The sequence below is a fragment of the Podarcis bocagei genome (assembly GCF_964188305.1).
Source record: "Podarcis bocagei genome assembly, chromosome: 9".
Taxonomy (NCBI): Eukaryota; Metazoa; Chordata; class Lepidosauria; order Squamata; family Lacertidae; genus Podarcis; species Podarcis bocagei.
In genome coordinates, this window is record NC_138134.1 from 3,654,571 (window position 1) to 3,668,684 (window position 14,114).

At 45.6% G+C, this 14,114-nt stretch overlaps 1 protein-coding gene across 1 annotated transcript in view; it reads left to right on the top strand.

The window, feature by feature from the left end:
• The window catches only part of STX18 (syntaxin 18), a 53,287-nt gene that overhangs the window by 37,838 nt on the left and 1,335 nt on the right, over positions 1 to 14,114 (top strand). The window contains exons 6-10 of the mRNA XM_081207894.1: positions 719 to 834; positions 5,441 to 5,529; positions 10,924 to 10,982; positions 12,024 to 12,093; positions 13,497 to 13,577. Of these exons, the coding sequence (XP_081064020.1) occupies positions 719 to 834; positions 5,441 to 5,529; positions 10,924 to 10,982; positions 12,024 to 12,093; positions 13,497 to 13,577 (415 nt within the window). The remainder of the gene's footprint in view (positions 1 to 718; positions 835 to 5,440; positions 5,530 to 10,923; positions 10,983 to 12,023; positions 12,094 to 13,496; positions 13,578 to 14,114) is intronic.

Sequence of the window (14,114 nt, forward strand, 5' to 3'; positions counted from 1 at the left end):
ATTTTTCATGTATTATTACTGAGTATTGGTCAGCACCTTCCAGAGCCTGTTTATTTACAGCGCTGCCTGACTGGTTTTAAGATTACAAAACCAGTCGTGTAGAGCACCTGCTTTCCCAGGTAGGACTGGGAAAGACTTGTGCCTTTAAGCCTGGAGATCTCTTGCTCATCAGTGTAGACCATGGTTCTTCAACCTTGGATCCCCAAGGCTAGGGATGATGAGACTTGTAGTTCTTCGACATTTGGGAATGCAGGAACACTGGTGCAGACAGTACTGAACTATGTGGACTAATGGTCTAGTTCCATATAAGGCAGCTTCTTATGTTCTGCAATTTATTACAGAAAATATACATATTTTAGCACTATTTCCAGACACATAATTCATTCTAGAATAGAAGCATCATTTTTAAAGATCTGTACGTGGCTCTTTGGGGAAAGCAAATACAAAGTTCCGGATGCCACCAGAGCAGCAACTGTTAACTCTTACTGCGTGAAAGGAACTTGACGTTAAAGAGGCAGGCAAGAGAAGGTGTATCTTATCTGCTGCCTTATCATATGGCACCACAGTGCCAACTGCTGTGTGTATAGACCTGCCCCAACTTTCCTCCAGCTGAAGGGAGAGATTCGCTATTCCATCATAATGGACCATGGTATGAGCCTGTAGCTGCACTTGATCTTGGTTTGCTTGCTCTTAATTGTGGATGTATTTGCTCATTCAGATCCAGGCTTGAGCCAGAACAGAGTGATAAATCCAAAGTAACTTCTTCTCCTGAAAGAACTGCTCCGACAACTTTGGAAGAATCTGAAGAGAAACTCACTTGTGAAGACAACAGAGGTGATATTTCAGTCCTGTTCTGTCTCCATGTTCCACTTTTTAGAGGTGGTGTGTTTGTATGTGATGAGCATTTGCTCAGGTTTTTTGCAGATTGGCGTTTGTTGATTCAGCAGTAAACGGTGGGTTTACTGGAAATCATGGGACAAATGGAAGTGTGAATGGGCCCAGAGCGTGACATGGGGAGAAACTTGTCTGTTTTGGCCTTCCCTGAAAGACCTCATGGGAGTGAGGGAGAAGGAGACTCTACAGACAGGGATGCATGGTTTCTCCTATGGGGCTTCAGCAGCATATGGGTCAACTAGAATAATTCCAGTCCTTCCTGAACTGACTGAAAACAGTGCATCCACTATAGACTGGGTTACTCCAAGACTGGATTTCTGCAGTGCACTCTCTCTGGGGTTTCCCTTGCACTTGATCCAGAAGCTGCAGTTAGTGCAGAGTGCTGCAACACTCCCAAGGCCTTGTCAGCATAGAACCGGTGTGCTCAGAGGACTGCTTCTGGGCCAGGTTCAAGGTGTGGCTATTAGTACGCAAAACCCTTAATAATTTGGGACCAGTTTACCAATGAGATTGCCTTATCCCACATGTGCCCCTTTGACCGCTTTGGTGGGGTGAATTTGCACCACCACATATGCCATATAATACCCATCCCACATTTTAAAGAGCTTAATCGTTTAGTGTGGCAGCACTTACACTCCCTGTCTGTTGAGATCAAGCAGGTGCCTTCACTGTACAGTAGTACCTTGGGTTACGAACGCTTCGGGTCACAAACTCCGCTAACCCGGAAGTAGTACCTCGGGTTACAAACTTTGCTCCAGGATGAGAACAGAAATCACGCACCGGGGTAGGCCCTATTAGTAAATGTGTGCCTCAGGTTAAGAACAGTTTCGGGTTAAGAACGGACCTCTGGAACGAATTAAGTTTGTAACCCGAGGTACCACTGTACTCCTTTTCGGTGTTTGCTAAAAGCATCCTTGTTCAGACAACCCTACCTCAATTAGAAATCTGTTTTAATATTTTAATTTTTGTAATTTTTTAAAAGTAGGGTTGCGAATGTTTTCTTGGTTTTACTGTTCTGTCGTCTGTAAACCACTCTGAGGTTCCGTTACAATCAAGCAATGTATAAATTTTCTGAAATAAATAAATAAGTGTGCAAACGTGAAAATTGCATTCCCCCTGTGTTTCCTGTAGGAGACAGGCTGCTATGGCGACCAGAGCTAATCTGGGACTAAGGGCACCTGCCTCTTTGAGCTCTCTCCTTCCCCTGTTTCTTGATATTCATCCCGGTTGCAGTTGCCTAACAATAAGAGCACTGGCACTGGTAGTACTTAAAATTAATTGGTTCCTAGGGGCTAATAAAGGGATCTGGGTGGAATTAATGTTCTGTCTGCCAAGCGTTGCATCTTGCCAGGTGGACCAGGCGGCCCTCTCCTCTCCCCACCTTGCTGTTTTTGGGGGTTCTCCCAGTCCCCTCCCAGCCAATTTTGGGTAATGTAGGGGAAGTAGGGGAAGCCCTGTTGTGCAAGCAGAAGTCCTTGTGTGTATTAGATTAATCTTCCCCACTCTTTCTCTCTTTGTAGTTCTGTAAGCTGACTTTTTCTGGTTTTGTGAATATTGTAAATAAGCATAGGGCTGTAGGTGATAGCTGGCACTTTTAAATGAAAACCACATTGGCTTTTTGTTCAAAGTATGGATATAGTTAAAGCAAACATGACTATATCCGTCATTTAAACAAAACAATCTGATTTCAGAGCTGTGTACTTCACCTAACGTAGCTTTAGTTTGCAGAATTGGTACCATTTAATGCAAGAGAGATTATCTGCTTCTGAATAATAAGCAGATATTCTGTTCACAGCACTGGTGTGTACCTTACGCAGGGAAAGGCTATTTCTTGTCAAATCAGCATCATTTCCCTTCCCAGTTCCTTCAGTCAGGTAGGTCATCAGTTTTCGTAAAGGTTGCACAAGAAGGTGGGAGATGGGGAAAAGGCATTTCTGGAAAAAGCTATCAAACCTCTGGCATTTGGGGGGAAAGTTTTTTAGTTTTTAGTGTTTGATGTTGTATTGTGTTTTTACTATTTTGGGTGGGAGCCATCCAGAGTGGGATATAAAATAATGTTGTTGTTGAAGCGTAAACAGAAGGGATATTTTTTTAAAAAAAATCAGGAAGTAGGAACAAAAGTACATGAGAGCAGTACATGTGAAAAGGATCTAGGAGTCTTGGTTGACCACAAACTTGACATGAGCCAACAGTGTGACGCGCCAATGCAATTCTGGGCCTCATCAATAGGAGTATAGCATCTAGATCAAGGGAAGTAATAGTGCCACTGTATTCTGCTCTGGTCAGACCTCACCTGGAGTACTGTGTCCAGTTCTGGGCACCACAATTCAAGAAGGACACTGACAAACTGGAACGTGTCCAGAGGAAGGCAACCAAAATGGTCAAAGGCCTGGAAACGATGCCTTATGAGGAACGGTTAAGGGAGCTGGGCATGTTTAGCCTGGAGAAGAGGAGGTTAAGGGGTGATATGATAGCCATGTTCAAATATATAAAAGGATGTCACATAGAGGAGGGAGAAAGGTTGTTTTCTGCTGCTCCAGAGAAGCGGACACGGAGCAATGGATCCAAACTACAAGAAAAAAGATTCCGCCTAAACATTAGGAAGAACTTCCTGACAGTAAGAGCTGTTCGACAGTGGAAATTGCTGCCAAGGTGTGTGGTGGAGTCTTCTTCTTTGGAGGTCTTTAAGCAGAGGCTTGACAACCATATGTCAGGAGTGCTCTGATGGTGTTTCCTGCTTGGCAGGGGTTGGACTTGATGGCCCTTGTGGTCTCTTCCAACTCTATGATTCTATGATTCTAAGTTATGGAACCGGGTGTGAATTAATGAAACCACTGCCACATTGTCCTTTCTCTTGGCAGATCAGGATGAGCAGGTGACAGCAAAGGTTGCAAGGTTTTTAGCTGGGGCAATCAAAATATTTGACTGTTGATTCAAAACCCTAAAATGTATTTTATATAATTGACTTTTTACTTTTATTCTTTATATATCGTATTGTTGTTTTATTGCTATGGCCGATGGATGATGCAAATAAAGAATCATTAATTTTTAAATGAATACATAATAATAAAAGAACCATGGAATATTATGTTAATATATAATCACAGTGGAGAGAAAGAAAGAAGAAATGTAGCTTTGATTTAATGTGGCAGCGGCCCTTTCCATGCCAGTGTCACTGTTCCAAAAATGTTTCATCTGTCTTCTTCAGCCTTTGTTTTAATGAAGAAGAGAACAGTAATTCCAGACACCATGCCTAGTTACAGAGCCTAACATGGGAGGTGTCTTCCAGTATAATACCTCATCCAGAATTGTTTTTAAACAGAAGTCCTCTGAAAGGCTTCCCAAGAGAAGCGAGGAGCATCTCACACGGCAACATTGCCGGTCTAATTGAAAACACTTTCAGAGACAAGAATATAAACAAGTACAAATTAAGCAAAACACATCTCACTCAAGGATCTTGGTAGGAAAATAATGTTCACAACTAATGGCAGGCTTCAAGCATAAAATAAAGTGCAGCAGGACACCCTATCTAGTCTTGTACCCCTTGGAAAATTGAACAGCCAACATGCTTAAGTTGAGTATGGAGACCTTTAACACTATATCCCAGCAGGTGCGTTTGGTGCCTTAACTCAGGGCTCAGCAACCTTTTTCAGCTGGGGGCCGTTCCACCATCCCTCAAACCATGTGGTGGGCCAGACTATATTTTTTTTGGGGGGGGGGATGAACGAATTCCTATGCCCCACAAATAACCCAGAGATGCATTTTAATTAAAAGGACACATCCTACTCTTGTAAAAACACGCTGATTCCTGGACCGTCTGCGGGTCGGATTGAGAAGGCGATTGAGCCGCATCCGGCCCCCGGGCCATAGGTTGCCAACCCATGGCTTAACTGATGTTACTTTTTGCCAATGTTGAAAATATCAGAAACCCGCTGGATTCAAACAAAAACAGCTTGGACTTTTCTATATGAATGTTACATCACACTAAAATATTCCACTCTCTCAGAGAGGTACCTCTTTTGGGGGTAGAAGTGTAAGCATGGGTCACTCATCCCCCAACCCCCCCTTTATGTAATGCAAGTAGGCAACTAATAATATCAGGAGTGCTCTGGGGCACGTTCTAAACAGTACCTTTTTTGCATAATTTAGAAATGTCTGCTGATCGAATGTGGATGATTCTCTGCCGCATAAAAAAGCTTTTTTAGCACCCTTTTAAAACAACTTTTTAAGCACTGTGAACATTCAGCCACTTTGAAGCTTCTATCCCTCCCACCTTCCCTTGCCTCGTTTCTGCAAGCGGCACAAAAGGGTTTGAGGCAACCTCAGCTTTAAAGCTTCTGAAAGTGCAGCATCAGTTAAGAATATGAGCATCTCAACATCTCCAAGAAGAGGAAGAAGTCTGGTGGCAGGAATTAAAAGCTGGCTTTTAAAATTGAGGCAAATAAAATTATGGACAGTTCAGTTATTGCTGAATATAGGAATAATATTAAATAGGTCCAGCAGTTTTTGGCTACATGTTGAGCATAGTTTGTTTCTTCTTTTGCAGATAAGAATGTGATAGATGAACACACTAATTTTGGACTTTGGGGTGATGGCAAAGGAGAAGATGAGCTTTCACCTGAAGAAATCCAAATGGTAAGTTGTATTTTCTACCAGTTTGTTGACTTTCTCCCTAGCTAGCTATATCTACGGATACTGAAAATGAAATAAGTCCAATGCATACACTGAGTCATTTGCCTTTTCTGCTAAGCAACGCTTTAACAAATGCACCCTGCGCGTTTGCTTTTCTGATTCTTTTTGTCAGTACCTGCTTAAAATTTTTAATCATATGTGTCAGAGCTGCCCGAGGTCCCAGCTCACAAAGGACCAACGCCAGTCCGTTGTTATATACAAAAGTCTTTATTGAAGTTCAGTTTCGCTTTCACTGCCGCGGCGTGCAGCTCTACGTCTGAAACTCTAGACCGCTGAAGCTCCGTCTGAATCTCCTCCCCCCAGACACCAGTTTAAGACTCTAGCCTTGCTCCACCTCTTCCTTTGCTCTTTCCTCCTCTGGGTCCGCCTGTCAGCTTGGGTCTCGCCCTTCCTAGACTCTTCTGACGCTGAGTCCCCTGAGTCTTCCCCCTGCCTCCGGCGGGCTTTAGGACCTGGTTCCCAGTCCGGGTTTTCTGCTGTCCCACGCGCCTGTACATTCGAACTTGGCGCGCGCGCCCAGCCGGCAACCTTCCTCCTGACCGTTACACTGCTCCTGTCACTGCTTCCCCCTTCGGGGAGGCTAGCTGGACCTGACCTCCCCTCAGTTTCCCCACTCTCCGATAGAGGCGTGGTCAGCCCCGACTTATCTTCTCTCCCTGCTGGAGGAGACGCTGGCCCTGACACATGGGACTCTTCCCCCCCACTACGCTCTGGTTGGGAAGCTGGTCCTGATCTCCAGCCGCTGCTTTGGGAGTCCCCACTGGCCCCTTGTTTCTGGTGTGTCCCCCCTGGGACCCCCTTGCTCTGACCGTCGGCGCCTCCTTCTGGGAATCTTCTGATTCGCTGGAGAAGCTCATGGAATCTCTCGGGTCACTGCCATACTCCCCTACGCTGCCCTCTGATTCTTCCCCTTCGCTCTCCATTTCCTCTCTCCCCTGTGCCTCTGTTCCTGAGCCCCTGACAATATGATTGGGAAGGTGATTGTTGTCAAGCCATTATGTTCATGGGAAAGTATTTTGCAGCAATTAAGACTGCCCTTTAAGATTTTAAATTGTTGCTTTAAATCTCTACTATAAATAGTTATTTCCGCTCACAAGCAGATGGAGCTATTCTAACATTAAGAATCATAAAGAAACTTCCCAAAGAAGATACTGTAATTTCTTATACTTACTTTTCCATACTACCTCTGGCCTTCCAGATGTGGATTAATTACAGCTCCCATCATCCATTGCCATTAGCCATGCTTGCTGGGGCGGATGGGAATTGTAGTCCAGCAACTTTGAGAGAGCCAAAGGTTCCCCATACCTGGTATATGATGAGGATATTATTATGAATCCACTGGTACAAAAATCACTTAAGGACATTTTAAGGGCCTTCCATGCCACACAATCCCATTGTTGCATTATGGTGGGATTTCAAGCTCAGTGCCTCTCAAAATCAGAGGGATCAGTGCTGCTTTCTGCTCACCTGGCCCCTTCCTCATCTGGTGCGGTTGTGCTAGACCAGGCAGGCATAGGCAAACTTGGCCCTCCAGATGTTTTGAGACTACAATTCCCATCATCCCTGACTGCTGGTCCTGTTAGCTAGGAATCATGGGAGTTGTAGTCCCAAAACATCTGGAGGGCTGAGTTTGCCTATGCCTGGGCTAGACCGAGGACATAGACATTCGGGGCTAGGAAGGGGATACAGTGCCACCAGTTTCCCTTCAAACTTAATTGCTTACCTTTTCTGATTGCTTATTTGGGACCATAATTCTGGAGACGTCGGTTGGTTCATGAGTTTTCTCTTTCAAGAGATGTAAGATACAGCAGCATATGACCATATTTTGACTTAATTCTCTTTATGAAATCAGTACACATGTTGCTTAACCACATCTCTACTTACCATGCCTTTAACCAGAAATTCAGATAGGTAGGTGTTCAGTCATTTTCTGCATGTGATCTTCTGCCTCCATTTTGATGTTTAAAACTGAAGGTCTTTGTTCTCATGTGAATGAGAGGAAATCCAATTTTTGTACACAATCACAATACATCCTATCATGATTGCAGTAACACTTCAAAGTCTCATTGATTTCAAGGAAAGAATTAAGAAAGCCCTTTAATCTTTGAAATACAGTGGTCTTGCAATGCTCCACTCTGCCTAGATCATACCTGTAAGCTCTTTCTCTTCAGTCATGTAATTGAATTCTAAAGCATCCAGCTAATTAGCTAAGTGGATTTCAAATATTTTCTTTTTTCTCTTTATATACTCCTTTATATCAGGAAACTTAGACTGTCTAATTTCATGAAAATTATGCTAATTTAAACTAGCTGCTAAGATGGAAAGAAATATTGAAAACACTGCAAAAGTTTTATATTAAAATGTGTTTGGGGAAATTGCAACCAAAATGGCTGCAGGCTGGTTTACGAAACATTTTTATGTGATAATTTGAATTTTCCTTACCCCCTGTTAACACATTAAGGACTTTATAGTTCTTATAAGAACATGGCACAGTGTTTAGTTAGATAATGTAAAATCTTGTTCTGTTCTATCTAATTTTCCCAAGCTACTTTCATTTTATTGTTTTGTTCTTTCAGGGAAATAATTTGTTTTGCATTTAAAAATGTCTGTACTGGAACAGTAATAAAGGACTTTATTCTGGGTAATATATCCTTTGAGTAGATTCATTAAAATCAGTGGAACTACTTTGTGTATAACTAATGTTGGATATTACCCTCCGTTAACTAACTCAGGCTCTCTTTGTGTCATTATACAGGTTATCACATTACATCATCAGTTTGCAACCACTTACAGTGGTGCCTCGCAAGACGAAATTAATTCGTTCCGCAAGTCTCTTCGTCTTGCGGTTTTTTCGTCTTGCGATGCACGGTTTCCCATAGGAATGCATTGAAAATCAATTAATGCGTTCCTAGGGAAACCGCCTTCAGACCAGGTCCGGGGACAGTCTGTCCCCGGACCTCTTCTGAAGGCTGGGGGGGGGACAAGGGCTTTTCTTCCCACCCCCAGCATTTTAAAAAACCCTGGGACAGCGGAGGACTTCTCCGCTGTCCGGGGCGATCTTAAAATGCTGGCGGGCGGCATTTTAAAATCGCCCCGGACAGCGGAGGACTTCTCCGCTGTCCGGGGCGATTTAAAAGCCCCTGGGAAGGCAGGCAGGGGGGACAAAGACTTTCGCCCCCTGCCCGCCTTCAGAAGGTGTTCCCGCCCCCCGCCCCACTTCGGAACAGCTTTCCGAAGTGGGGCGGCTGGGGCAGGTGTCCCCGCCCCCCCCGCCCCACTTCGGAACAGCTTTCCGAAGTGGGGCGGATGGGGCAGCTGTTCCCGCCCCCCTCCCCACTTCGGAACAGCGTTCCGAAGTGGGGCGGATGGGGCAGCTGTTCCCGCCCCCCCTCCCCACTTCGGAACAGCGTTCCGAAGTGGGGCGGATGGGGCAGCTGTTCCCGCCCCCCCTCCCCACTTCGGAACAGCATTCCGAAGTGGGGCGGATGGGGCGGCTGTTCCCGCCCCCCCCTCCCCACTTCGGAACAGCTTTCCGAAGTGGGGCGGATGGGGCGGCTGTTCCCGCCCCCCCTCCCCACTTCGGAACAGCGTTCCGAAGTGGGGCGGATGGGGCGGCTGTTCCCGCCCCCCTCCCCCCTTCGGAACAGCGTTCCGAAGTGGGGCGGATGGGGCGGCTGTTCCCGCCCCCCCTCGCCCCATCGGAACAGCGTTCCGAAGTGGGGCGGATGGGGCGGCTGTTCCCGCCCCCCCTCCCCCCTTCGGAACAGCGTTCCGAAGTGGGGCGGGTGGGGCGGCTGTTCCCGCCCCCCCCTCCCCCCTTCGGAACAGCGTTCCGAAGTGGGGCGGGTGGGGCGGCTGTTCCCGCCCCCCCTCCCCCCTTCGGAACAGCGTTCCGAAGTGGGGCGGATGGGGCGGCTGTTCCCGCCCCCCCTCCCCCCTTCGGAACAGCGTTCCGAAGTGGGGCGGATGGGGCGGCTGTTCCCGCCCCCCTCCCCCCTTCGGAACAGCGTTCCGAAGTGGGGCGGCTGGGGCAGATGTTCCCGCCCCCCCTCCCCACTTCGGAACAGCGTTCCGAAGTGGGGCGGCTGGGGCAGATGTTCCCGCCCCCCGCTTCGGAACAGCGTTTTAAAATGCTGGGGGTCGGCAGCGAACGCTCCCGACCCCCAGCATTTTAAAATCTCCCCGGGACAGGGGGAGATTTTAAAATGCTGGGGGTCGGCAGCGCTTCGCTCCCGACCCCCAGCATTTTAAGATCTCCCCGGGACACGGGGAGATTTTAAAATGCTGGGGGTCGGCAGCGAACGCTTCGCTCCCGCCCGCCAGCATTTTAAGATCGCCGGGGCAGGCGGGGGGAAGGCAGGCGGGGGGGGGGAGCAAAGACTTTTGCCCCCCGCCGGCCTTCAGAAGAGGTCCTCTTCTGAAGGCCGGCTGTGGGCGAAAGTCTTTGCTCCCGACCGCCAGCATTTCCCTATGGGCTTTCGTCTTGCGATGCAAGCCCATAGGGAAATTCGTCTTGCGAAGCGCCTCCAAAACAGAAAACCCTTTCGTCTTGCGGGTTTTCCGTCTTGCGGGTTTTCCGTCTTGCGAGGCATTCGTCTTGCGGGGTACCACTGTACCTTATTTCTCTTAAGAAAATATGTGTTTGAGCATTGTAGAATCCTATTTCCAGTTTCTATCCTGTAAATTATTTTGAGTATATACTGTTCTGTCCAACTTCATGTTCATTTGACTGCTTTGTAATAGATTATTAGTCCAAGAGGCTTTCCAAATGCTACATTTATCTAGGATATGTTTTTGAGGATTAAAGGGTCTTTCCAAAGGAACATAAAAGTGAAAGTGCTCTCTATATTACAGGTTACTTTGCTTCAAATAGGAAAGCAGTGAAAATCCTGACTACTCCTTTCAGAAATTAATGGGCCTAATTCAGCATTGTAAAACCCAACATTGACTATGGTGTAACTTACTCAGACTGGTAGAAAGTCCCAGGTTCCTGGTATACCATATTTTTCCGTGTATAATATGCCCCCTATTTTGCGGGGACTCCAAATTAAGAAAACACCCCTCAGCACTACCCATGTATAAGACGAGCCCCAATTTTAAACCTAATTTTTTGGTAAATAAACCTAGTCTCATACATGGAAAAATACGGTAATTATCAGCCTTCATAAGCAGTCATTGCTGCCAACGTGTTTGTGAATGCTTCATTTCCAGAGGCTTTGAATCCCTGCACATCAAATTTCATAGTTTATTTTGTGGTGTGGGTTGTGGGTGTGCTTGAGGGTGGAATGACCTTTAAGCCTCATATTGTTGTTATTATTGTTAACTTTCTCCATCCAGTTCGAGCAGGAAAACCAGCGCCTTGTCGGAGAAATGAACAGCCTGTTTGATGAAGTGAGGTACAGCCTTCCCCTGCCCTTGCAGCACATATAATGTGCTTTCCAATCCACTTTATGTACATACATACATTTGTATGCCACCTTTCCATGCTCACGGTCGCACACAACATGAAAACGGATACATAACCACAACATGACAAAAGTAGTAATTGCACAAATTACCAAACTGTGTGTTTTCCACACAAAACGCAAGAAGATCTAAAATAAAGATATGAAAAAACCAACAGCAACAACTCCCTACCTTCAGAACCCCCCAGCCCCCCAGTCTGGTCAGCAGCCTCAGCTTTTGCAGCTGGAGTCAGCCTTGCCCTCTCAGGCCAGGTGGGAAAGGCCTGCAAGGCAGGGAGCAGGTCTTCCGGGTCTCACAGCCAGGATGGCCTCTGGCCTCTTCAGCAGCCTCAGCCTTTGTAGCTGGAGTCCGTCAGGGCCCCTCATCTCAAGGTCGTGGATTCAAACCCCACGTTGGGCAGAAGATTCCTGCATCACAGGGGGTCGTACTAAATGACTCTTGTGGTCCCTTCCAACTCTACAATTCTATCATTCTAGGTGGGGAACGGTCTGCAAGGCAGGGAGCAGAGCTTCACAGCCAAGATGTAGATATAGTTTCACAGTTTCTTTTCATAAATCTGCTGCTAGATAAGTGGAGCTGAAAGATTCATTTTAATGAGCTTATGCGCAGTTTGAACCACTCTTCACGTTTGCTAGTTTTTTGATAAATTGGACAACACAGTTTTCTGACTAACACCACCTTATACAGAATCAGAAATAGGTCATCTTGTCCATTTCAGCTATCTTCAACCTTTTCATATCTATCCACTTTTAACGTTATAGGGATACTTTATTCTCTATCTCTCTCTCTTACACAACAATACAGAAGCCATTAGCTAGTGATCTACTGAGTTAAAAATTTATTTTTGCTAATCTGCTTCGCTTGGCTTGCAATTCTCCATTCGTAAGAAATGCTCCATATTATGTTTACTTAAGTTTGTAAGAAATTTAAAGTGTTTGTACTTACACAGCTTTTTAATTTTTTTTAAATAGACAGATTGAAGGGAAGGTGGTTGAAATATCTAGACTTCAAGAGATATTCACAGAAAAAGTCTTACAGCAGGTAAATACCACAGGGAGGTGGTTGGTTGGCTCTTTGTATTCTAGTATTTTTCCAGTAGGTAAAAAGGCTACAGTTAGAGAGGCAAAATGAGCGATTGAGCACAAAAAGGCAGGCATAGTATAAGAATAAAATGTGAGTTCCATAGGGACTCCACTGCACTGAAGGGGAATTCTGCAGCTCAAATGGGCTTTGGGAACATGTCCTGGACATGTTGAGGGGCATTGCTGGGGGGAAGAAGAAGATGAAGAAGAAGAGTTTGGATTTGATATCCATCCGCTTTATCACTACCCTAAAGAGTCTCAAAGCGGCTAACATTCTCCTTTCCCTTCCTCCCCCACAACAAACACTCTGTGAGGTGAGTGAGGCTGGTGACCTCACAAAAAAGGATAGTTTTATTCCAAAGAATATTGTATATTGGGCAGATTTTGTGCCCTCCTCCTCCGTTTGATTTATTCAAAACTCATTCCACGTACAGTGGTACCTCGGGTTACAGATGCTTCAGGTTACAGACTCCACTAACCCAGAAATAGTGCCTTGGGTTAAGAACTTTGCTTCAGGCTGAGAAAGAGGGTGATGAGGTTTGAAGGTGCTGCTACATGCTTCAGTAGCTACAGGTGTGCCTTAACAGCTAGCTCTGGCCTCAGTTTATGGTGAGCAGAAACTGACAACAGGCCACTTACCTTTCATAGCTTTAGATCTTTACATTTATCTCTCATGTGAAAAGGATGTAGGGATCTTATTAGACCACAAGCTGAACAAGTCAACAGTGTGATGCAGCAAGCAAATGCTATTCTAGGCTACAGCAACAGAAGTATAGTGTTCCAATCACGGGAAGTAGTAGTCGTGCTTTATTCTGCCTTGGTCAGACCCCACCTGGAGTCCTGTGTCCAGTTCTGGGTGCCACAATTTAAGAAGGATGTTGACAAGCTGGAACGTGCTTAGAGGAGGGTGCCCAAGATGATCCAGGCTCCGGAAACCAAGCCTTATGAGGAACAGTTGAGGGAACTGGGTATGTTTAGCGTGGAGAAGGGGAGACTGAGAGGTCAAGGGTTGTCCCATGGAGCAAGCTTCTTTTCTCCTGCTCTGGAGGCTAGGACTGGAACCAGTGCATTCAAGTTGCAAAAAAGGAGATTCCAACTAAACAGCAGGAAGAACTTTCTGGCAGTAAGAGCTGTTTGGAAGTGGAAGGGACTCCCTTGGGAGGTGGTGGGCTCTCCTTCCTTGGAGGTCTTTAAGCAGAGGTTAGATGGCCATCTGTCACAGATGCTTTAGCTGAGATTCCTGTATCTCGGGGGGTTGGACTAGATGACCCTCAGGGTATCTTCCAACTCTACAATTAAATGATTCTGTGCAGTTTGATTATGACCTGTTTTTTACGTTATATATTTCAACTTACTTAAAAGGAAGCCGAGATTGACAGTATCCACCACTTAGTTGTGGGTGCAACAGAGAACATCAAGGAAGGAAATGAAGACATAAGAGAGGTAATGTCTGCCTCCCCCCCTTTTTTAAATCAAATACTACTTGAACTTAACAGACTGCCTGTAATGTATTTTGAGAGAACACTGACACCCTTGTTAGTCAGACACATGGTCCTTCCTCCATAAAGCCACTTTTAAAATGTTCTTAAGGAAAACAAATCTCATCCTTGGGCAAATAATGGCATGGCCTGTGGGCTTTGCTTTCTCCACATCAATAGGAAATAAACGCCCATTTTACATGAAGACTTAAGAAGCTTCTGGTTTCATCAGCTGGGTCTTGGAAAAAATGTGAAGTGGTGATAATAGTCTTGAGTATACTTAGTGCTTACTAGAGAAAGCTATTTCATACTTTATCTTCTGTTTGTTGAAGTCTTGTGCATAAAACTGAGCCAGATGTTTAATCGAATTTAAGTTTTTCCAGGCTGGTTACTATGTTGTTGTTGTTTAAAAAAGGGTGTCTAAAATAGGAAACTCCCGGTAGATGTAACTTTTCATCAGTGGCCATAGAGGGCCTTTCACCTGTGATATGACCTAAGATTT